General features: G+C 44.9%; 1 protein-coding gene across 2 annotated transcripts in view; it reads right to left on the reverse strand.

The window, feature by feature from the left end:
* Window positions 1-25,582, reverse strand: part of ZZEF1 (zinc finger ZZ-type and EF-hand domain containing 1) — a 93,343-nt gene that overhangs the window by 29,035 nt on the left and 38,726 nt on the right. For both annotated transcript variants that reach the window (XM_052657065.1, XM_052657066.1), the window contains 18 exons: window positions 25,149-25,263; window positions 22,507-22,666; window positions 21,222-21,343; window positions 20,992-21,114; window positions 19,937-20,103; window positions 19,771-19,852; window positions 18,763-18,964; window positions 16,947-17,095; window positions 15,021-15,261; window positions 12,053-12,132; window positions 9,481-9,574; window positions 8,046-8,514; window positions 7,252-7,416; window positions 6,719-6,838; window positions 5,859-6,020; window positions 3,915-4,044; window positions 2,102-2,240; window positions 61-226 (listed from right to left, as the gene is read on the reverse strand). In XM_052657065.1, the coding sequence (XP_052513025.1) occupies window positions 61-226; window positions 2,102-2,240; window positions 3,915-4,044; window positions 5,859-6,020; window positions 6,719-6,838; window positions 7,252-7,416; window positions 8,046-8,514; window positions 9,481-9,574; window positions 12,053-12,132; window positions 15,021-15,261; window positions 16,947-17,095; window positions 18,763-18,964; window positions 19,771-19,852; window positions 19,937-20,103; window positions 20,992-21,114; window positions 21,222-21,343; window positions 22,507-22,666; window positions 25,149-25,263 (2,886 nt within the window). The remainder of the gene's footprint in view (window positions 1-60; window positions 227-2,101; window positions 2,241-3,914; window positions 4,045-5,858; window positions 6,021-6,718; window positions 6,839-7,251; window positions 7,417-8,045; window positions 8,515-9,480; window positions 9,575-12,052; window positions 12,133-15,020; window positions 15,262-16,946; window positions 17,096-18,762; window positions 18,965-19,770; window positions 19,853-19,936; window positions 20,104-20,991; window positions 21,115-21,221; window positions 21,344-22,506; window positions 22,667-25,148; window positions 25,264-25,582) is intronic.

Below are 25,582 nucleotides of genomic sequence, written 5' to 3' on the forward strand. Positions count from 1 at the left end.
TTTTTTTAAAAAAAGCAAGTGAGTACCAGTTTGCTGGGCTGGAGGTCACGTGAGACATACCCGTAGGAGTATTTCTTGGCCGCGTAGCATCCATAGCACAGGTCAAAGTCATCGCATACATTGCAGTGCATCCTCCGGCCTATGATCAAACCCTGGCAGTGGTCACACGTGAACTCCATGTTGACCATTTCGTGGTCATCTCCATGACCCTCAGGCTTCACTCCACCTGGGGGAAGCACAGCAGCGTGAGGTGGACTGGGCGAAGGGCTCTGAGAAGGGCTGGTTTCCAAACCCAAACCAAACCCAGAAGCAGAGTTGCTCCCAACAGATCGCTCAGGATGTCAGGGACCACAGGCATCTTTCAGAGACTGATGCATTCTGCCCAGTGGTTCTCAGCATACAAATGATACTCTCGGCACAGAAACTTCTTAGCAGTGGTACCATGGGCTGACTTCCCTTTTTCAGTGCAATGTAGAGCCTGATCAAATAGATCACCAATTCCCATTATGACCTCCATTTGGCAGCACAAGTCGTCATGCCAATTTGTAAGGCATCTTCCATGAACCCTCCCCAGACATATCTAAGCATCTATTGGTGTATTCTTGTTAACAAGCACTGAGAACTTATCAGGTATTTGCTTTTACTTTTTCATTCCCGAATCATAGGTGAAAAGCGACTCCATAACCCCAGACCGACTGAGTGAGAAAGAATGTGAGTCATGAAACAGACTGACGGCTCTGGTCTCCTTCTCACTTTGAGTCCGGTGGGGCTCCAAGCCCCATCACACACTCTGCTGAATGTTCCTCACCTCTGACCCACTTCTGTTCCCACGGCCAGAAACCTAGTCCAGGCACGAATCCCCTTGTCACTGCTGTGATTTCCTAAAGGAAGCTCTTACATGGACAGCTTCCTCTAGCATTGCTCTGGTCATGTTAATATCCTGCTGGCAAAACTTCCCCTTCTGTTTGTAGACTCATTCAAATTCCTGAGACTGGCATCTCTGGATCCCATAACCTGGGCCCAGCTTGTCTCAATCCATCACTCAGCTGTGGACATTGGTAAGTCCATCAAAACACACTGCAGAAGCTCACTCCTCTGGCCCTGGACTCGCTCAGTCTTAGGATGACACACCCTCCACTGTTAACTTTCTTTAAAACCCAATTCACATTCTTAGGGGCTTCCCTCATAGCTCAGTTGGTAAAGAATTCGCCTGCAATACAGGAGACCCCAGTTCGATTCCTGGATGGGGAAGATTCACTGGAGACGTGATAGGCTACCCACTCCAGTATTCCTGGGTTTCCTTGTAGCTCAGCTGGTAAAGAATCCACCTATAGCGTTGGAGACCTGGGTTCGATCCTTGGGTTGGGAAGATCCCCTGGAGAAGGAAAGGCTACCCACTCCAGTATTCTGGCCTGGAGAATTCCATCAACTGTATAGTCCATGGGGTTGCAAAGAGTCAGACATGACTGAGTGATTTCACTTTCACATCCCACCTCCTCCACCAGCTTTCCTTCAACAGCAGCCTTCCCTCCTTCTGAACTCTCCCAGAATAATGTGCACTGCTCATCTGTAACTCAGCAGAGACACTCCTATCCTGGAATACAGCTTGCATGAGCAGGTCCCGTCTCCTGCCACAGCTGTAAATGCTTCTGGGACAGGGGCTGTATTTTGTACAGCCAGGCGATACGCACACTAACAGCACTCAGCCGCTAACTACTGTCAACCTGCTTTGTCTCAGCACCTGTGAAGTGAGAGGATTCAAGAATTTCTGAAGTTTGCTTGTGTGTATTTTACTTCTATAAACAGCCTGATTCAGAGGGCAAAATCATTTCCTGAAAACTCAACTGGATGGACATTCACTGGTGCTGAGAGTTTATCAAGTGTCTACACACAGTGAGGTAGAAGGTGGAAGCTTGTCAGGTAACAGAGCTCTGGAGTTTGTCACTCAGCTGGGGAAGTGAGGTCATATTTGCCGACAAGACAGAGAACACTGCTGGGCAGTGTTGTCACTGTACAGTGGAAGGTTAAAAAACGACAAGATCACAGAAGATAGAAATGCTTCTTCCTCGTGGGGATGGCACACTCAGGCCGTGAAGTTTACCTAGGAAGCAAGTCTTGCAGAGATCCATGTCGCTGCACTGCAGACAACGGTAGCGATGCCACGGGGCGATCTCATCACACCCATCACAGGAGATGTCCACATTTAACAGGTCACAATAGCGAGCAATAAACATGTGCATCTATAAGGTGAAATAAAACACAATCAACCAACAGACTTTTAATGTGGCCACTATTCATTCATCAATCCATCCTTCAACAGCTACTTAAAACACTCCTGGCATTGTACTAGGTGCTCAGATTGGGAGACTAAGGAGCTCAGTGTCTAGCTGGGAATTCCCTCAAACAAACAGATGACAGCATACAGTATGATGTATGGACAGCCAAATTCAGGAGGCTGAGAGAGCACGTGGAGGTTTCTCAAAAAGAATTAATTACTCAGGTGAGACCTGAGGGGCAAACAGGCATCGGCTGGGTGGAGATGAAGGCGATGAGCATGTGGGATAAAAGCAATAGGAAGTTCTGTGGGAGACCACAAAAGGATCAAGCCGGGGGCTTGTGCACTTGGAAATAATTCCGAATGTAGAGCACACTATGGAGCCAGGCTAACCGGATACAGTTAGAAAGGTTAAACTGCAAGAGGCTGGGATGGACGAGTAGCATGATCAGATCTGAGCATTCTGAAAGCTCCTCTGGTCACTGAGTGAGAATGGATCAGAGTGGGCACGACTGGAGCCATAGAGACTGGCCCTGACAGAGGCTGTTAGAGCAACCCCCTGACTGCTGATAAGGGCAGGACTGGGCAGAAAGTGAGACAGTGAAAGGGGGGCAGATCTGAGTGGTATTAGGAGGCACAGGTGAGGAACCTTGGGGGCTGGCTGGTTATGGGGGCCAGCGAAAGCCAAGGGTCAAGAACAACATCCAGATTTCTGGCTTGGGTACTTGGCTGGACAAGAGTCGGGTTCAGATACAGCAAACCCTGCAAGAGAAGCACTGTTGGCTGGCACTTTAGGAGAAAACTTTTCTGGGGAAAGACTAAGGGCCCCGTGTCATGAGCAAACAGTTTTATTGCAAGGTCCCTACAGGACGGTTTATCTTTATGGCCTGGAAATAAGGGACATAAATCACCGAGTCAGCATATAGCAGCAGAATACAGCAGATATGCCAAGCCACCTTAGGACTAGAGAATGGCTCCCAATAAGGTGTTAACATACAAGAGAGAAAAATCACAAAGGCCAAGGTGGTGTGTTCGATCCGAGCACCACAGAGAAGCTACATGAGCTAGGTAACTGGCACACAGTAGGCATATAAGCTAAGAAAATGCATGCATCTGAGGCAGCAGACACCTGGCATAGTGTGGTAGTGACAGATAAAACCCCAATGTGGAGACAGACGTGGCAGGCTGGCTGAGTCTGATGACGTGTGGGAATCAGGTAGCTGATTCTGTGCACATATGCGGCTTCCATGCTCACCAGGCGACCTTCTGACTGAAACGTGCCTTCCTGTGTTGCTTGCCTACAGGAAAAGTATGTACCAAGGACACCAGAGTCCAGGGCCTTCAGCAATTCTGTTTCTCACTGTAAATTATAAACTGGCACCTAATTATTTTATTTCAGCCTCATGAGCCAATTTCCTGTGAATCTAGTTCTAGGCGAGGGAGCCACTGCCTGATGTGGCCAAGCCAGGATTTAGGACCTTCGGGTTAAAAGACCAGGCTCAGTGACAGCCACTCACTAGGGTATTGACTGCCCCATGTAGCCCTCTCAGGAGAGAGCCTGCTGGCACGCCCCAAGGCAGACTTTCATCTCCAAACTCCCAGCAAATCACTTCAGATTACCCTCATTGAGAGATCTTACTTTCCTCTGCTTCTCTGGATCTTCCTGGGCTATTTTTTCATACCAGGCCTCAAACATGCCATCCTGACACTCATCCATCCATTCTGAATTCTGCTTGGCATCAGCAAGCTCATCTTCTTCACTCCACTGGCTGAAAAAAGGACATAAACAGAGAAAAGCATGCCTCTGCCAAAAATCAAGGTAAGTGCAGGTTAGCAGACTCTGTCCTACTGGTCTAGTACCCAAGACTCTTAGAGACTTCTGAGGGCAAGAGGGCAATCTGGTTTTCAAAGCTCCAGGGTTTGCCAAATGTTTGATAGATACATACCAATAAAAAAGGGGGGAGGCCCTTCCAGAGCCTACTACCATGGGTGAGGAATTGGAGCTTGAAAGGTTGTACCTTCATGGCAAAAACCCACTCAACAACCATTTGTGGTGAACCTGCGATGTGCCAGGCACCAAAACACTGGTCTGAACTGGACACGCTCGGCACACCCGAGTGGCGGCAGCATGAGAAGGGAGCCAGGAGACCCCAGGGTCTCGGCCCGCGCGGGCTGCTCTAAGACCTGGACATGGCACTCGGCCCTGGTCCTCAGTTTCCTCAGGTTTGACAAATAATCTCAGGGATTCCTCTTAGATGCAAAAGTATAGATTTTCATAATTTCAGTCAATAGCTTGCTTCAGCAACTGGAATTTTAAATACAAAAGCATATGCTCAACAGCAAATGCAAAGCATCTACCAACTGACAGAGACACATCCATTTGTTGACGTGTTCCAACTAACTGATTTCGGGGCTACTCACACTGAGCTTTGGGCCAGGGGCCGTGGGAACTGGTGGGGAAGGTGCAGTCCCTGCTCTCAAGACTGGCTCGTGGAGCGGCAGGTGAAGCTTGAAACAAGGAGCAGACTGATAGCTTAAAGCTGACCACCCACCCCTTCCTCCTATTGCGGGTCCCCTCCCTCTGCCAAGAGCGCCCTCTGGCAGCAAGGGCAATGGCTGAGGCTTGGTAAATGAGGAGATCACGTATTCTATCTCCTTTTTCCTACTTCTGAGAGAGGGAAAATAGGTGTTGACTCAGATCTTTCATTTCCTCCTAATTCTCTCCTCTTGCTCTTCTTTCCCCTTTCTCCTCTTTCTACAGACATGTGTGATCAATGTGTAAGTGGACTTGAGTAAGGTGGAAAGACGTTCATTAGATGTGGAAAGGAGGAACTTCCCTGGCGGTCCAGTGGTGAAGAATTCGCCTTCCAAAGCAGGGGATGCAGGTTCGATCCCTGGTTGCAAAACTGAGATCCCACAACCCACAGGGCAACTAAGCCTAAGCTGAAACCAGAGAAGCCTGTACGCCACAATGACAGATCCTGCCTGCTTCAAAGGAGATCCCGTGTGCTGCAACTAAGACCTGATACAGTCAAAAAAATATTTTAAAAAATAATAATAATATAAAAGAATAAGTGGAAAGGAAAAAAAAAACAAAAAACCTTTGTTACTATTTTTTCCCCTTATACCTTAAGTTCTTACAATGTACAAGAGGTTATAGTGGCTGGAAATCACACACACACAGAACAAAAAACTACAGCAAAGGATTCTTCAATTCAACAAGCTCTGAGGATCTCCACAAACAAGGAGGTTCCTCATGCTGAGTTCACAGCACCACTGCTACCAACTTATACACACCATCATGCCCCAGACACCATGCTGAACGCTGAGGAGAACTCTTTCATTCTTCACAGCAATCCTACAAGGTAGATACTGTGATTACCTCCAGTTCTAAAGATGAGGAAACTGAAGTACAAAGGAATTTAAATAGTTGTCCGAGGCCATCCAGTGAGGGCGTGGCAATGCCAGGATACCCCTCAGAGAGCCTAGCTCCAGGCCTGAGCTCTAACCCCTGTGCTACTGCTACGACCCCTGACCTCCAGGAGCGCCTGAAGAGATGGCAGACTGCGGATTGTGTCCTTACCTGATCACACTGTCATGGGCACTTATGTTTTCCTGCGACATTTTCATGAGGAGATCTGGTAACTGAATGTCAACAAAGAAGGTGAGATCACTGGGTTCCCAGCCCATGTCCAAAAGGTGCAGCAGGGCCGTCTGGATGCAGGACAGGGCAGGCAGCAAGGACCTGAAGAGGCCGTGAAGGTGAGAGTTACCAAAGCTGCCCATCACCCATGGGGATGACAGAGACAGTGGGAGTCAGAGACAGGGTATGTCCGTCAGCGGAAAGCTGAAGGGAACCCCAGACTGCTGGTTTGGGTTCCTTACGATATCTTTCCAAATTTCTCAGACTCCATACAAACCCTCTTCAAAGAACATCTTAAGCAAAAGAGTTCTGAAAGTATCAAGTAGCAAGGTTTCCACCCTGCCAGGACTACTACGGGAGACATTTTACAGGAAAGGCCTGAATAACACAACTCAGCTCTGATCAACAGCAAGATCAGGGCCAGCCACAACGAGCCCGGGTCATGCCGCTCAGGCGCAGAGAAGAGCCATCTGATTTGAGGTTATGTCTGCACCACTTACTATGGAGGAGACTCGGGGGTGGCTTTCAAGTTTTTAAAACTGAGATAATGGGTTACAGATTCTTAGATGAACCAAGACCCATCTGCTTTAAAAAACTGTATATACCATAGAGAAAAAAGGCTAGGAGAAAATATACTGATAAGTTAACATTAGCAACTAGCTCTAGATGGCAAGATTAGGGGTTATTTTTATTTTACTCTTTGTGCTTTTCTATATTTTTAACATTAGACATGCATTTCTTTAAAAGTCAGAAAAAATGGGAATGATTTTTCTCTAGAAATTATATTAAACTCTCTATACCTGTCATTTTTGCTATTGAATCCTTTGACTGCTTTGACCAAAAACAGAACAAACTGATAGTAAGTGTCTCGAATTTCTTTGTGTAGATCTGCACCACAGCCTTCCAGGTGTCCAAAATAACTAGAAACAGAAGACATGACCAGTCACTTAATGGCCAAAACATTTACTTAATAATCATTATTCCTTACACGAAAAGAGCGAAGAAGAAGCAAGCTAACGAAGTGGTGGAGAAACTTAAGTAAATATAACCAGTGCAGAAAGTGAGCAGACAAAACAGCAATGACTCATCTGCTTGTGTCAAGAAGGCCACCCACTAGGAGTAAAAAAAACCACCCTTCCCACCACTACCAGAGTGCCTGGTACTATGTGAAGTATTCTTTACAAATGTAATCCTCTCCTCTTATCTCCATTTTCTTGACATATTTACTTGGGTGTGAAAGAAGCAGTTCAGGGCTTTCCAGGTGACTCAGTGGTAAAGAACCTGCCTGCCGAAGCAGGAGACATGGGTTCGGTCCCTCGTACTTTGGACTTACTTGGTAAACTCTTTCTGGCAGGTGAGGAGTTCCAACAGGAAAAGGATGTAAGGTGGGTGGAAGCAGTGAGGCTGCCCAAGGGACTCCGTACAACACTGGATGATCCTCAGCACCTCGAGGATGCTCCAGGCTTGGGCCTTCCTCAAGGAGAGAACCTTTACAACACTGGAGACAGAACTCAAGTCAGGAACACCCAGAGCACTCGCAAGCTGGGGCAGAAAGAAAACAGACCCCCGCCCAGAGTTCTGAGGCCATATTAGTGAAAAGGAAATACTGTTGTGAGGCATCTTGTCTGCTGCTTTTAGCCATTACTCAGCAACATTACATGTCACCTCACTGTTTGGAAGCCCAATGACTCACGTTAAACAATTAATTGATTAAAAAGGAACTTTGCCTCTGTGCTAAACAGGACTAACTTCAGACAGGAAATTAAAACATGCAACACTTCCAGAGGTGTAGGCTCACTGACAAGTAATGTTGTCAGAAAACATCAAATCCAAAATTTCTCCCAGGGTTAAAATAAGACAGATTTATTTTGGCAGCTACCAAATGTTTCTTTTTTTTAATCCAAATAGTACCTTACTGAGATATAATTTACATATAGCATAATGTACAAATCTCAAGTGAAAAAAATACCTCTTTTTTTTGTTTTAAAAAGCTTTTTTCTTGAAGATTCTAAGACAAATCTTGGTCTGTCCTCCAAGTCGTTAGTATTTGCTCATTTTTATGAATAACATGAACTTCGAGTCTCTGATGAAACTGGATACCTGCAGGTGAAAAGAGAAGGTGCTCACCTCTCGTGGGAGAGTGACTGATCTTTAATGAAGTCCATGAGGTCCTTCAGCACCGGGTACTTCTCTTTCACAGTGGGCGCCGGTCTGGCTTCCTCCATCGAGCGGAAGGAGAGCAGCCGGAGTCGCCCCCGGGTGAAGGGAGGCCGCCGGGTGGGAGTGGAAGGTGAGGAGGGCTCCTCTGCTGGGACGGAGGACACTTCCAAGGCAGGAGGGCCACTGCTGGGGGCCAGCGTGGGCTGCACGTCCGGGCCGGGGCTCCGGTCTCCCGCAGTAGGGGGCGCTGCTTCAGTGGGTGACGCCGAGGCTTGGAAATGCTCTTCCACCACAGAGCTTGTTCTCTGGCGCTTGTCCAGTGGCTGCAGGTGATCTGTGTCATCCACGGCCACCGACTTGTCACAGCTTTCTTTTGACCCTCCACCCGTGGGCAAAAATGTCAATAGTAGAAGACTCTTCTGATAACACTCTTTCGCTGAATGCGAAAAAAGCAATAGGAGAATGAAAAAAAAAAGTCCAAATGAAACTTGTTGCCTACTTTGGAACTGAAAATAATCTACTTAAAGTCTACAATTTAGGACAGGAAATACCTCCAATAATACAGGGATGTACATGTCCATCGAGAGAAGAGAATCGTATTTTCTCTCATTATACATGTCAAAATCTAACACTATCAGCACACTTAAAGTTTTATTGTGTATATTTTCACACGTATTAATATAATATAGAGAGAATAGTACAAGGAGTCCTCCATGTACCCCTCACCCAGATTTAACAGCTATCAATTCAAGGACAGTCTTTCCTAATACCACCACCCCCATCCCCCTGACCCGCCACAACCCCCTGGGTTATTTCCACGCAGATCCCAGGCATCACATTATTCCCTCTGCAAAATCTTCAATGTATTTCACTAAAAAGAGTTTTAAGCAACAACATTACCAAGAAACGCACACTTTTTGAAAAACATAATGAGCTGTAGCTCATAAAGCACTTGGTGCCTCCTAAGAGAGGTATTTTTAAAAAAGGCTCCATGTGGATCATACTAATGAACAACTGGGCTTCCCTGGTGGCTCAGATGGTAAGGAATCTGCCTGCAATGAAGGAGCCCCCAGTTCGATCCCTGGGTTGGGAAAACCCCCTAGAGAAGAGAATGGTGACCCACTCCAGTATTCTCACCTGGAGAATGCCATGGACAGAGGAGTCTGGTGGGCTACAGTCCATGGGGTCTCAAAGAGTTGGACACAACTGAGCAACTGATGCACACACACAATGAATAATTAACAACTGGCACTTCCCTATTTGTGACATGTTCTTGGAAACATGGAAGCTTCTCTAGGTAAACACAGCTTCAACTAAACTAACCCAGAAGATGGGTCGCTGGTTTCCTATGAAATGGGAACGGAAGGCCCAGAGATAGACGACAGCTGCAGCTGGCACTCACCCAGGCTCTCGGGGTTCGCCTCAGCAGCTTCTGGCCCGCGCTGATCTTCTGCCTCACTCCCCAGGTTCATCAGGGACTTCTGCTTCATCTCTAACTGGGGGAGGGTTTGAGCCACATTGTTATGTTGTCCAGACAGGGCAGGAAGAGCAGCCACAGCAAACTATTAACACTTCAAAAGCACACAGTGTTGAGATCCCAGAGAACTTTATAGCCCTATGGTGAGGACACAGGACCGAACTGCTTTCATTTGTCCTAGAAATAATCCAGAATTTGAAGCTGCTTAAAGGTCTATCTGCAAAACTACCTCCTTTTCAACTATGTGTTATATGGGAGGGATTTGTAACCATGATCCTATTCTTTAAAAAAAGTTCTAGAACGCTGGAGATGGAGGGGCCCTTACCTAAAGCTAACCTACTAATAAAGAAGTGAGGTCTTGGTTAGGACTAGCCTTTAGGACACTGTGTTTCCACTGTAAGTGGCATGGGTTCGATCCCTGGTTGGGGAACTAAGATCCCACAAGCTGTGTGGTGTGGCCAAAAATCACACATGCAGTTTGCAGCAGAGGTTGAAATAAAGCTTGATCTCTATCCTGCTCTGAAGGTGAGGCTGCCTCTAAGTGACGCTAAGACTGCTGGGCAAAGAATGGTGCTTCTGGCACCAGCACAGGCGACAGTCACAGTGTGGGCCACAGTGCTGACAGCCCAGGCAGAAAGAAGACCAATGATGCATGGAGACCAGGGTCTTCAGAGAAAAGGCTGGCATCTTGTCCAGTCACCGGCAGTCTGTCCTGTGCTGAACCAGGAGCACAGTCTACGATATGCTTTGTCCCAGCTCCCAAACCCTTTTCACTTCGGCTGTCTGTGGGAGGGAGCTGACTTTATCAGACACAGTTTCTTTAACTGCGGGAGGAGAAGGGGGCGACAGAGGATGAGATGGTTGGATGACATCACTGACTCAATGGACATGAGTCTGAGCAAAATCCGTGAGAGAGTTAAGGACAGGGAAGCCTAGCGGGCTGTAGTCCATGGGATCGCCAAGAGTTGGACATGACTGAACGACTGAACAATTGCCTTGGGTTCTCTGTCAATACACTGTCAGTACACTGATTCTCTTCCCACCATTCTGATGATGCTATCTTTAAGTTTCTTTTGAGAGATCCTGTTCATCCAGGTCTCCACCTATCTATCTAGTCTACACTGAGCACCAACTATGTTCTCATCATCGGGGACTTTGTCCAAGGCTGTCTGTTCCTAGAAAAATGCAAATATATATTTTAAAAACTATTACCAATGATTTGAAGTCATTCTTACCTCTGCCTTGAGATGTATATTCTTTCATATTTATTAAATTCTCCAGCTAGATATCTTAGATAACCTAGGTGTCCTCATACTTAACATGTCCCAAACTGAACTTAGCTCCCCATTCCCAGATCCAAGACCATTCTTCCTACTCTGGTTAATACTTTTCCCACTCACCAAGTCACCCCCACCAGGAAACGAGAACAGTCCTAAATCCTATCTGCCTTTTCACCATACCCATCAATCACACAGTCTAATTATCTTACCTCCCAAGTAGCAGAAGCCATCCTCATTTAATTATCACAACAAGTCTCCTGCATTCAAGCTTTTTCTTTTCTTTTTTTATTTCTTGGCCTCACAGCATGTGAGACTCTAGTCCCCCAACCAGGGATTGAACCCATGCCCCTTGCAATGGAAGCACAGAGTCTAACCCGCTGGACCACCAGGGAAGTCCCCTCTTGCTTTCAATCTTATTATCCACCCTCTACTCATTTGAAGATTGCTTTCTCAATTATTATACAATATTTAAGATGGTTGTAAATATATATAAATAGTACTACCTACTCATCTCCACACCTAAGAAATAAAAAGAATTCTCCTTTACTTGTTATCATTTCCAGGCATTTGTGTAATTTTACTATGTATTTATGTATATGACAGAGAGATCTGGCTTATGTTTAAGTTTTATTTGAGGAATACCCTACCTATGCCTTCTACAGCTTGCTGTGTTTTCCTCATCATCACACTTGTGAGCGCCATCCCTGTTAATAAAGGCAGCTCTGCTTCATTTACTTTCACTGTAATATAGTACAGTATGGTAATATAATATCCCCTACGAATGGCTGTCTTGCTCTCCCAAGTTTATTGCTGTCACAAAGAATGCTGCAGAATCAGTCTTCCAAAATGCAGAAGGCCCTCTCCTTTGAGAAAGCCCTCCTCTCTGCCTAAAACCATCATTGGTTGCCCAGAATCAAACGCAATGCTTTTTCTCCTCATCTACCAGGTTAGGTTCCACCAAGCAGCCTTTGGGTTACAGAAGAAGGCAAGTAAGGGGGGCTCAACTGACTCCTGTGTACTCTGACAATCTAACTTTACCAAATTATGATTTCAAGGGCCCTAAATTATTTTTTATCATTTATCCATTTGCATCACTGAACTTTAAGTTCTGAAAAACATTCCTAAAGTTATATTCTTGAGAAGAGAGCTACTTACCTTAATTCAAAGATATGGTAGAAAAACTCAAAATATATAAAAATCACAAAAGAACATCTTACCATCCATATTCGAATTCCATCAGCCAAGGAATACACCTGTGCAAACTCCTCACTCAAGGCTGTCTTGCCCCCGCTGTTTACTGGGGAAAGGAGAGGTTACATTCAGTTAACACAATTCACTACTGCAACATTAAGCCCAAAGTCACTTCCCAATCTCTGCACAGGAAACCTCTTCCCCTGACACTTGCACATTGTCTGTGATAAGAGAGGACTGGGGGGAAAAACCATCAGTAAACTACAAACACCTGTAATGGGTTCTCTATGTTACTTCAAACTAACTTTTTTTCAAATGAACAGCATCTGAAATGGATACACTATTCAGGTAAAATATAAAATATAGTAAAAGCAAAATAAAAATTATTAAAAGTAAGAAATAATTATTAACATGAAAAAAAATTCAGGGTATATATTACATGAAAAAGGTCGGTTATGAAACAGTATATACAAAATTATATTATTTAAAAAGAGTATACAGGACTTCCCTGGTGGTGCGGTGGATAAGAATATGTCTGCCAACTCAGGAGACATGCGTTTGATCCCTGGTCTGGGAAGATTCCACATGGTGTGGAGCGACTAAGCCTAAGCCCATGCTCCAGAGCCGGTAAGCCACAACTATTGAGCCCATGTCCTGCAGCTACTGAAGACCATGAGCCCTAGAGCCTGTGGCTCCACAGAAAGAAAAGCCACTGCAATGAGAAACCCTTGCACCACAACTAAGAGTAGCCCCTGACTGCCACAACTAGAGAAAGCTTGCATGAAGCAATGAAGATCCAGCGCAGACAGAATAAAATAAACAAACAATTTCAAAAATAAAGTAAAATATACAGAGCATATATATAAAAACATGGTATGTACTTACACGTATATATACATATAACTAAAAAGCCAGGTAGATACAAAGAAAAATGTTCTTGAAGTGGTGAAATTATAGTCGATAATTACTTTAAGCTTTTCTATACTTTGTAAGTTTCTACATGAATAGGTATTATTTTTATAATTAGAAAAAATTTTTTTAAGTTTTTTTTTTTTGGTAATAAATCCTATGAAGTCTGTCCGTTCTCTTCATCTTAAAAGCAAAGGAGGGACTTCCCTGGTGGTCCAGTGGCTAAGACTCCACGCTCCCAATGCAGGGAGCCCAGGTTTGAGCCCTGGTTGGGGAACTAGATTCCACATGCCGCAACTAAGAGTTCGCACGTTGCAACTGAAGATCCTGCATGCTGCAACTAAGACCTGGCGCAGCCAAATAAACAAATATTAAAACAAATAAATAGCAAAGGATACTATACGAGAACAGGGTGACACTCTCTGTTGACCCAATGTTGATGCAATGAATTTTCTGAACACCTAGAATGTGCCAGGCTCTACATCAGGTACTGGGAATGCGATGCTAAGAAAAACAAACATGGCCCCTGCCCTCAAACAGCTTACAGTCTAGTTGAAAAATTCCCATACATTTCTAACTCAAAAAGGTGACAATTTTTTAGACAAAGATAAGCAAGTTAGCGAGGCAAGGACCACTCTCAAAGTAGATCAGTCTTGAAGAATCCACAAATAGTCCCTTAGAGGCAGGGACAGAAAGGACTGGGACCAATTGTGCCTCCTTCAAAGCAACAGCGGCAGGTATTCTAGAAACAACTTGTACACGGTGAAATAGTTCTTGTTCCCACACTTGATTGTGTGTATCTCAAGAGCAGATAGGTATGAACATGATTGGAAAAAGAGCTGGGGGACCTCTCCCCCAGCCGGAAACCTTCTGTATCTCAGCTTTTTACTCACAAGGCTTTTATCCTTCCACTGACAGCTTGCACAGGTAACAAAGATTGTCAAGTTCTCTTACTACAATTTGACTATGAGAACATATACTGAATTTTTTTTTCCCAAAACCATGATGATGTCAGTTCACCCCCATCCCATAGCAGAGATAACACTCTTCTGTGTGACAGCTGTTTCCTTACGTCACTCACGCTTCAGCATAATTTTATTTATTTGAGCAGCTTCTTAAAGGAAATATTAAGGTTTGAGCAAGTAATCGAGATGTTTTAGACCTCAGGAAATAAACTCTGCAATGTGAGACACAAAGATCTAAGCAATAAAGGTAGCAGTGCTAATAATATCCTTAGTAGTAATAATAATACTTAGAACAATAATCAATTAACTACTTACTCTAAGGAAGGAAGCATTTGTTTCTGATAATTTCATTGGCACCATGGAAAGAACAGACATCCTGCCAAAGTGCTTGGGACAGCCATACCCTGTCTTTACACTGGGTTTGAAATGTTTTTCCCCTGAAAGATTATGAGTAGGGAGAGACCCTCCCTCTTTGTGGTTCCTGTTAAGGCTCTAGTCTATACTTACTGTAAATACACAGAGATGGTATGCCTAGGGGACATGAGGGAAAGCAATGGCAAGGAGCGTGCTACTGACAAAGGAAGCTGAGCAGGGAACATGCTACCAAGAAGCCGCAAGTCTAAAGATAAGAGTTAATACCTGCATTTTTCCTCCTTGGTTAGTACACATTCAATAATCAAAACATCTTTGGTTTTGACTGGAATTTCTTAACATGTTAGAGCTTATCAACTCTGAACTTTACAGATAAGGATACTCGGGTGCAGAAAGGTTATCTGATTAATCTGAAGCTGCACAACTTCTAGTTTGTGAGCTGGAACTACAACCCAAGTTAAGTTTTCTTTCCATTAAACTTCTCAGCAGTCTTCCATGAGAATTCCGGATAAAGATAAATTACCTGTTGATGAGGAAACCCAAGGCTACTTGCTATATATTGCAATCTGCTGACTATAAATTGGTCACGAATCTCTTGATTGGCACAGTAGGAGTGACAAGATGAAGTCTATAGTTGTAGAAGGATGTTTATGTTCCAAAGTATTTTAAAACTTTCACTTAAGAAACGCTTTCTTAAAACTTAGCAATTGGCCTTCAGATCAAAAATATTCCCTGTAGTATAAGTTACCATATTTTTGCAGCTTCTCATATAAGTCTGGAGTGCGATACACCAGAGCAGCAAAGGTGGCGTTCACAGCTTGATCAATAGTGGAACCAGCAACTATATCTGTCTTTGGGGCCTGTTTTCTACATGCCTGTATGAATCCTTTGAAAAGTTCTGAATATGGCCCACAGAAGTTCTGGGCAGGATCTGACTGTGCAAAGTCAAGAAGAAATTGATGGCAGGGATCATCAGGGATGTTCTTAACCTGGGAACAATAAAACAAGAAAAACCATCATGTTTAACATATTCATTAAAAAAAAACTAAGTTTACTGAACAACTACTAGGCCAAAGCAGAAGTATAAAACACAGTGCATACTCTCAGGAAGTTTCAGTCTATTTGGGGGAGATCAGACAGACACACGGGTTATTAAAAAAAAAAAAAGTAAACATAAATAAAACGTTAAAAGCATTTAAACTACCACTACCATAAAGCATAGAGATTATCGAGTGCCAAATGCCTAGAAGGGACACCAATGCTGAGAATTCACAGGAGAGAGCTCCTGGCAGGTTAAAGTAATTAAGAAAAGCCTTCTGGAGGGGATGGGCTTTGGTCTGGACCCTGAAGACTGGGCAGGTTTGGCCCTGAGGAACACAACCGTTAGCAGAAGTTAAGAGCCAGTGGGGAGACTGACCTGGCCTGAAGTCTCAGCTGGGGAGTGGTGGGAACTAGAGTCAGATAGGTAAGGTGAAAGGAGACTGTAGAGAGCCTTGACTGTCACACTGAGGAGTTTAGACTTCACCCTGTGGGCAACGGGGAGCCATTAATGGTGCTTGGCAGTGGAATGACAAGATAATGCAGTGATTTAAAAAAAAACAAACAAACTTGGTAGGTACCAATGTAACAATGCAAGTGCAAGATGAGGGCCTGGATAAAGATGGAGACAGAGGAGACGGAAAGAGATCTCAAGGAAGAATCCACAGGGCTTGCAGCTGACTGGAAGGAAAGGGGAGAACAAGGTGGGGGTAAAGGTGATGCTAGGTCGCAGCGGCTTATGCCTGCGAGAACAATAATGCCAGTAACAGGAGCAAACAGTCTGGGGAGACAGCCTGGTTTTACACGTCTGAGTTAAAGGGAGTCAGAAAACTGAAATGGAAATACCTAACGGGAAGATAGGCATATGTGACTGGAGCCTGGGAGAAGAACCAGGGCTGGAAACTCATTCTTTAGGTTTTTCCCACACATATGTGACAGAAGAGAGGAGACAGGATAACATCTTGGTGGGTTGCAGGAAAGCAAAGAAAGCCTGAATGAAGCCCATTTTTTATAGAAGAAGGAAAAAGAGAGGTCAATAAAGGAGGCCAGGGGAGTAGAGACATGTAAGAGAAGACAGTGGACTGCCATGGAATACAAGAAGAAAGGGTCTAAAGGAGCAGAGATGTTAAGAAGAGTCCCTGGATCCAGCCACTAATTACTGAAGAACTGGGGTGGGGGATAGTGGGAAGAAGGGAGAAAATAGAACTGAGAGAGGGGGACAGAGAGATGAAAAAGACATAGTGGCCAAGCTTGTTTAGTTTATATTATTATAAGCCTAAATAATGTGCTACTGTCCCATGGAGAACAAATAAGCATAGCATGCACCATCTGTTCTTAAGTGTGACTCAGCAGGCACAGGAAATAAACTCAACTCATTTAAACAAGGCCATCAAGAGAGATTTACTGAGCACCTACTATATGACCACAGCAGAGTCTGCCAGTTGATAGTTCTGAACACCCGTTACCCTGGCCCCTGTGAGGACCCCAAATGAACAGAGGATAGTTTCTGCCCTCGAGGAGCTAATAGCTTCGTGAGGGGGGAATAAGATACATACACAGATGTTTATAATTTAAAGTAACAAACATTAGTAAACATTTATCATTCCAAATACAAAGATAAGTGAAAAGTAAATACCTCCTTAATATCCTGGGGTGGGTGAGTGGGCCAGCTTGCTTCTAATCCAAACTCTGGATGTATTTGGTGCCTGAAGACAGGTTTCCACAAGGGGGAGTTTAGGACTAATGCCATTTTTGCCTGAGGTACTGCCATGTTACTGCCTAACTCTGCAAAGAGAAGAAGGCGGCTTATGAGAGTTCTATTTTTCCCTTAATATACTGAGAATCTTTGAACTGATGAAGGAAAGGCTTAAAAAAACAAAAAACCTGGCTATTAAGACTTGCAGGGAATCACCCACATGTAGCAGAACCTAACTGTGATCCTTCATAAACACACACCCTGGTGAACTGAAACCATCAGGCAGTCCCAAAATGCTGCCATTCTGTATGACAGGTCCAGGCACAGATCCCTCTGAAATAACTAAGCCATGAAGCAAACTGAAAACAGAATGAGAACCATCTCTTGGGTACAACAAGAGACCTCTTAGAAATACCATGTTCATAATTTGTAAACTGAAACTTGTAAAAGGGCTTCCCTGATAGCTCAGTTGGTAAAGAATCCGCCTGCAATGCAGGAGATTCCAGTCCGATTCCTGGGTTGGGAAGATCCACTGGAGAAGGGATAGGCTACCCACGCCACTATTCTTGGGCTTCCCCTGTGGCTCAGCTGGTAAAGATTCTGTCTGCAATGCAGGAGACCCGGGTTCAAAAGATTCCCCGGGAGAAGGTAAAGGCTCCCCACTCTAGTATTCTGGCCTGGAGAATTCCATGGACTGCATAGTCCAAGGGGTCGCAAAAAGCATGACTGAGCAACTTCACTTTCACTTTCAAGCTTCTAAAAAGAATAATAGTAATAGAAAAATACCCACCATATATGTGTTTATGAATAAACAAAGAAAAAAGACTAGGTAGAAATAGATTAAAATATTAATAATAGCTATGTCTGGGTATTAGGATTAAAAATGCTTTTTCCCCTTAGCCTTTTTCCATTATGCAATTTTTTCCATGACATTTTACTTTAAAAAGGAGAAAAACTCAAGAAATGACACAGGAAAAAGATTACACTAGAAAGCTTCATTCTATTTGTTTCATTCATTCTTGGATGAATTTAACACATAAGTTGAAGAAATCACTTTAAGGTAAAATCCATGTTCACATATTTACACATGTTCACATAAATAGTCACATAATCACAGAATATACAATTAACTTATTCTGAATTTCTACCTTCTTGTTGGAGGGTATCAGAACTTAACAAAAAAAAATGAGGACAGTGTTGCCAAAACCAGCCCCCTCCCTGACTTGTCCTCCATAGACAGGGAAACCACTGTGGCCCTGGTGATGTGCCCCAGTGTCTGAGTCAAGCAACTAGACGAAACTGGTGTCAAGGGGACATTTTACTTTGGTTGGCTTTCAAGGAAACTGACGGAGAAGGCAATGGCATCCCACTCCAGTGCTCTTGCCTGGAAAATCCCATGGACAGAGGAGCCTGGTAGGCTGCAGTCCGTGGGTTCGCGAAGAGTCAGAACACGACTGAGCGACTTCACTTTGACTTTTCACTTTCATGCACTGGGGAAGGAAATGGCAACCCATTCCAGTGTTCTTGCCTGGAGAATCCCAGGGACGGCAGAGCCTGGTGGGCTGCCGTCTACGGGGTCGCACAGAGTCGGGCACGACTGAAGCGACTTAGCAGCGGCAGCAGCAAGGAAACTGAAAGGGAATTTTATCAGTCCCTCTGCTCTGCCACCATGTGGAGACATCTTACAGGACGGGGGTACCACTTTGCTCTTCAGTGTGGCTGTAGCAAGGAGAGAAGGGACAGTTCGAGGACTTACGGTGCACAGACTTGAGTGCCATGCACTGGGAAGCAAGGCGTCCCATCAGCCGGGACACCAGGAGCTGTAAATCCAGCCCCCAAGACACAGCGACATCAGGCAGGCCGTAGGCGGTGACGGTGAATTTGTAGCCCCACTCATTGTTGCTGCTGTCGGAGTGGAAGAGAAACTGCAGCCGGGGACCAGCCTTAAAGGTCACTTTCTAGAGACAAACAAAGTCATGTGGTCAAACCAATTAGAGAAGGCAGCATTTCAGTAAGAAGTGTGTTCTTCTTGACTCAAAAAAGCCTAAATTTAAAACTGGCTTATATTCTCACCATTATGTCTTATCACCCCCTCTGAAAGTACTAAAGGAGAAATGAACAACGGAGTAATGAAACAGAAAATTCACCACTGCACCTTATGAAGAAGCAAAGTTGAAAACTGCTGGTCGGTTTCCTAAATCTCAGATGCCCATCTGCCCACCACCTACTCAGCCAGAGACCATCCTGCCTGCTCCTCTGCTGCCAACCAAGACCGCTGACAGTGAAGCAACACTTAACTTCCCAGCCCCAGAGACCACGTGGCCCTAACTATGAGGGGATCCTGGCTTTCACCACCATGGCTGGGGCCTTGCTGGACCGATCGGCCCTTCTTACTAAGGATAACAATTCGCCATGTACTCTGGAGTATGTGATACAGACCAGGGGCAGCAAATTGTTCCTATGAAGAACCAGAGAGCAAGTTATTAGACTTTCTGGGTCATAAGTCTCTGTTTGGTGACTCAACCACTCCCCCACCATACCAATGCAGCTACAGACGAAACATAAACAAATTGCCATGGCTGTACCCCTCAAAAACATTAATCACAAAACAGGTGCTGAATTCTGATACGAACACTTGCTTTCACAAAAGTGTAATATAAGTGCTTCCCGTCAAGGACCATTATCTCTGTTATCCCCTGAGGCTGGTAACAGGAGAACTGCTGCAGGAGCAGGCCTCCTGTGAGTCTCTGGAAACACCGCTCACCTTGGGCCACTTGTCAGTGCCAACTTTCGTGTCATAGCGTGTTTTCCCACCTCTGGCGTCGGTAAATTCCAGATAATCATACCTGTGAAAGCACAACCTCTATCACTTTCCTTCTCTCATTTTTGATCCACTATTGCTCGGGGAGAAAAGAGCAGACAAGCTGTACCTTTTTTCAGTCTCACATCTCTCATCAAATTCCACCTCGAAATAGGTTGCCCCTGGGCTGACAAAGACAGACACTTCATGGCAGTTGTTTTCATAGTTGTGGGCAGACTCCTTGGTCCACGTATGTAACACCACAGGGCGTTCCTGCTGCCAAGTCTCGACATCCAGCTAGGCAGACAAACGAGTCAAGAGAGGAGGGTTTTTGTCACTCTACATCCATCCACACGCAGGAAGCTGGGTCCTGCATCAGCGGCCCCGATGGCAGCCTTTGACACGCCCACACAAATCACCACATGGGCTAAAACTACACCTGACGTTCTCATCTATGCATATCGACCAAGATACACTATACGTTTATTCAGCAGAGTAGACATGGGGTTTCTGTTCCACTATAGTTAACTCTGATTAGCTTTTATTTTTTTAATTATGACTATCTGTGAGAACTATTTCTTACAAACCAGTACTAGTGTTCCAGCAGTTTAAAGAGTTGACCTCCCTATTTGGGATGTTGGCAAACCTGAGCCTATCCTGTCTTCTCCCTCCTTTTTTCAGTCTTTGCTTTTTTTCTTTAAAATGGGCTTTTAAATATATGCCCTTTGAATTCCCCAGAGTTGTGAGATCCAAAAAAGACATTGAAAAAACTTTGAGTCCTGTCAGGCTGAGAAAGGAAGAAAATGCTTTTAAATAACAAACCCTCTAGTTTGCCTTTCAACAACAGATTTTCCCTTCTGGATTTCAATCTGATTAATCATTTATAAGGTTTTTATATAACATCATGTGCTACACAATGATGAAAGTAATCTATGTACAGCTTCCTCGGTGTCTCCTGTCTAATGCTGACCATGCCAAATCAACTCAGACTGGCAATTATCCTTGTTGGCAAAACCAACACTGATAAAGTTGATAAACACTGAAAAAATACTGGTAAGACAGAGGGAGCTCTTCTAGAGGCAACTTATTTGTGTAGACCTGTACTGAGTGGTATGTCTCATGACACATGGGCACGGTGCTCTTGAGAGGGGCTACAAGGCATGTTCAAATGCCAGCTCGAGGTACCTTGTTCACTCCTCCATCAGGGTCACTGCAGAGCTCCTTCAGCAGCTCTGTCAGGGCACTGAACTCTCTCAAGAGTGTGCAGTGTGAAATGTCCAGTGTGCAAAAGTCCAGCAGAAAGATCACCTGAAGGAAGATGAATGACGCACTCAGCGTCCGCCTCAGAGTCAGCCAGGGATGCAGATGACCAACCCCTCTCCCGCCTCTTACAAACGGCTGCCGTTCTGTCTTACCAGCTGGCGAGCTGCCATCGACAACACCGAGTTACATAATTTTTCTACTATGGTTTTCCCGCTATACTGTGACAAAAGGGATTCCAAAATCACTCTCATGCGTGCCAGAAACTGCCCCACATCTGCCAAAACATAAGGAGAAGAGTTAATAGTTTCTATGGTAGAAACATCACTTGCTTGGTCACCATCAAGGACAAAGCTGGAGAGGGTCACAGGAGCTGTGGAGGGACTTCATCAGAAAGACCATGAGGTCATCAGTGAAAGTGAAAGTCACTCAGTCGTGTCTGTCTCTTTGCAATCCCATGGACTATACAGTCTATGGAATTCTCTAGGCCAGAATACTGGAGTGGGTAGCCTTTTCCTACTCCAGGGGATTTTACCAACCCAGGGATCGAACCCAGATCTCCTGCATTTCAAGCAGATTCTTTACCAGCTGAGCCACAAGGGAAGTCCATGAGACCATCAAGTGTCCTACAAGTGTTTTCCGCTAGGAGGGAAAACCACTGCGAACCTCAGTAGAAGTTTACTCTTAAAAGTGAGGGATTTTTTTTTTTTTTTTTTTTGCCTTTGCTACTTTTCAATGGGATGGAGGTATGATTTTTATATGAAAGTACATGGCTGACCAAGCCAGTTTTGGTCTGCCTTTCCCTTTGTTTACAAAGGGCCCGTCTCCAGGTATACCATTCAACAGGCCAAACTTGAAGAGTTAGGACTCAATACTGCAAGCATTTTTGACACAGCTCTGAGATCAGATTTGATGGAACTGCTTTTTCCGCATACAAATTCCAAGAACTTGTTGGGTTTCCTATAATTTTCTGGGGATTTATGGGACATGAATCTGAAAAATTTCAGTATCAGCAAGGATCACAGAAGTGCTCACATATACCATAGATTTTGAAAGCTCAAGACTTCCGTTTTTAGATAACTTGATTAAAAGAGGGAAGACAGACTGTACTGAAGAGGATGGTACAGCACTCATCTCAGAGTGTTGTGTGACTGCAGAAGCAATGTTTGGGCTGTGAAACGACTCAGCCCCTCAATAAACACACTAGGGCACACTACCACCTTCAGAAAGGAAACTCAGAGCAAAAAGACACGCTACAGAATTCTATTTTAAGGGGAAAAAAAACAAAACAACAACAACCTGAAGACAGACCTGATTTGTAATAATGAAATGAAAACCACATACACTCTACAATATGCATGAAGTACTAAGATGAGAGCACACACACAGAGCCAAACCCAAACACCTATCTGTTTTCAAGGATTCTGTACGGACACTTACATCGGTCAGTGAGGTCGGCGGCAAGATCCTTGGCTCCAGAGTCCGTGCTCTTCAGCTGCAGGTAGCACCAGGAGAGCAGGCTGCCTTGGACAGACCAGAACAGGGAGGACAGCACAGAGCCCACCTCCCTTTGAGCTCCATCAGCCATCAGCAGCTCACACTGCACAAGAGGAGACAAACGGAGAGTGTTTACAAGGTCACTTGCAGAACCCAGCTGGGGCGGGGCGTTCTCTAAGAGAGCAGCTGTCAGAATGAAGAGATTTAGGCAAGTGGGGAATAGTTACGAGAGAGCTTTCAACCCCAAAGTGACTGAGAAAGATGGTACTGTGAAAACTCCTCTCTTGCCCTCTGGCTTTTCAGAACCTTTACAGATGGTTTTGACTCTGTGGGCCATCCCGTTCTGCCCCTTAGGAACCCTACACCCTAGTTATCTCACCTTTCTCTCTCTCTCTCTCTTTCTCTGTTTCTCTGTCTCTCCTCTCTCTCTCACCTTCAAAAATTCCTTTTTTCTCTGGCTCCTTCCTCTGAGCCTTCAATCAAATCTCTCGCATTTTAGATGGTCATGGACACATTGCTATATTTAAAACAGATAACCAACAAGGACCTACTATATAGCATATGGAACTTTGCGCAATGTTATGTGGCAACCTGGTTGAGAGGAGAGTTTAGGGGAGAATGGATGCATGCATATGTATGGCTGAGTCCTTTTGCTGTTCATGTGAAACTATTCCCAGGTGGTGCTAGTGGTAAAGAACCTGCCTGCCAATGCAGGACACGTATGAGACATGGGTTCGATCTCTGAGTCAGGAAGATCCCCTGCAGGAGAAAATGGCAACCCACTCCAGTATTCTTGCCTGGAGAATCCCAAGGACAGAGGAGCCTGGTGGGCTCCGGTCCATATGGTCACAAAGAGTCGGACACAACTAAAGTGACTTAGCACATGTGAAACTATTACAACACTGTCAATCGGCTATACACCAATCCGAACTAAAAAACAAAAAATTAAAAAACACCCATTTTACAAAACGATTCTTTATCCCTCTATGGCTCTCTAACCATCATCTCTATTCTCCAGTTTCTCTAGAGATAAATTCTTCTATCTACAAAGCACAAAATATGTTATTTCCATGTAAATGCCCCAAACTGGAAACAACCCAACTATCCCTCCAAAATAAAGTGGATCAATAAATCCCAGCAGATGTGTAAGGGGAACATTGTGAACCAGTGAAGGGTGGGGGAGGAGGGCGAACTACAGCACACACATCAACATGGATGAATCTCAAAAATGCTGAGTGAAAACACTTGTCCCAGAAGACTGCACACCATATGACTCCATTAAAGCCCAAACCAGGCAGAACGAGCCTGCTACGTAGGGATAACTAGAAACGAAAGCAAGGGTATGATGACTATGAACTTCAAAATGGTGGTTCCCTCTGGTCAGGAAGAAGGAAGGGGAGCCACGGAAGGGCACAGCGGGTGAGAACAGACTTCAAAAATACTGGGAACATTCTGGTCCTTAAAATAGCCATTTCTTTAAATTGTCCATCAACATACATTTTTTTGGTACATGTATTCCATTTGAAAGGGTTGCTCACACCTGCTGCCCTTGCCTTTCCCCTCCCTGTCATTCTACCCTTTCGGGCCCTACCACTCGCTGATACCGTTCCTCAAAGGCATTGGTCACTGCCCAGAGAAAGCCTCCCCATTCGACCTAAGTCCTGAGGGCTCTGCTGACTACTGTCCTTAAACTCTCTCCTCACTCTGCTTCTGTCTCTCCTGAATTTCTTCCTGCCGGGCCTTCTTACTCTCCTGGCCACCCTATCTACGTAGATGCCTACAGGTGAAGAGAGGTCACCAACATTTACGGCTTCAACCAGCGCTAGCTGGTTAATGATGGCAAATCTCCATTCCCAGCACTGACTCAGCTTGAGTGTTCAACGAGACTTTGTCACGTGAAGTCCTGCCAGACCAGAAACCCAATGTGCTCAAAGTCTAGCCGTGATCACTCTCCTCTTCAAATTCCGGCTCCTCCCCATCTTGTCACTGGTTACACATGCTGTTCTAGCAGGAACATCCCTCCCTCTCTGCCTGGTCAGATGCTACTGGTGGGCTCATGAGGAGCTCCAGTATCACCTCCTCCAAAAAGCCTTTCTCAAGCTTTTCCCCTTCATGTTAAAAAAGAAAAAAAAGGAAAAAAGTATTTTAAAAATCATTAGCACAGAAAAGAGATCATCCTTTCAGATTTGATCAGCCTGCAGATGTGCAAAGTAATCATAAATTTTAAAAAAAGTTATAAGTGATTTCCCACAGAATTCACACCATAAATACATGACTCTGTGCTGGGTTCACTGACTGACACCAGGGCACTGGTGGGTAAGTACCCATTCTTCTTCAAAGGGAGTCTTTATGGGCACGTTTGGGTATTTATTGCTGGCCGACTGCCAAGAGGCAGGGAAGCGTCCCCTCACTTGTTCGGGGCAAATCGTCCCCTTAGTTGACTTGGAGCAAAGGCAGGCGGGGAAGCTCTGTGCTCACAGGCATGGAGTTACAGTCACACCAAAAACGAGGGCTAAAGCGGAAGGAGCCATGACTGCTCCTCCCTGTCTCTAAAGAAGCCGAGGAAATGGAGCGGCACTGGTTACCTCTCGAGCGGCAACAGACAGCAGGGTGTTCATGACCGCCAGCACTTCGCTGATGTCCATGTCAGCCAGCTCGCCTTTCTCAGGCAACAGCAGAAGGCCGCCCGGATCCTTATCACTGGAAGGACACAAAGGAGTCATGACACCTCGTGTCAGGAAGGGGATTTTCAAGCTTTCTACCTCAAATGAGAACCCAGCAAGTTTTCAGTGTCAGTTCTATGGCATGTGAGGGGTTTGAGTCAGAAAAGGGTCAGGGTTCCAGTGGCGTCCGTGCCACTGTCCATCCACAAGTCCTTATGTAAGCACAGGCCCATAAATCTTCGAGTCCTTAGAAAAGATGCCAGGGAATAAACATGATGAATAAATCACCTTGGCTACCAACAGGAAATACACCTAATTTCATGACTGCTAATTTGACAATCCAGGCTAAATATTCC

Source organism: Budorcas taxicolor, chromosome 19, assembly GCF_023091745.1.
Source record: "Budorcas taxicolor isolate Tak-1 chromosome 19, Takin1.1, whole genome shotgun sequence".
Taxonomy (NCBI): Eukaryota; Metazoa; Chordata; class Mammalia; order Artiodactyla; family Bovidae; genus Budorcas; species Budorcas taxicolor.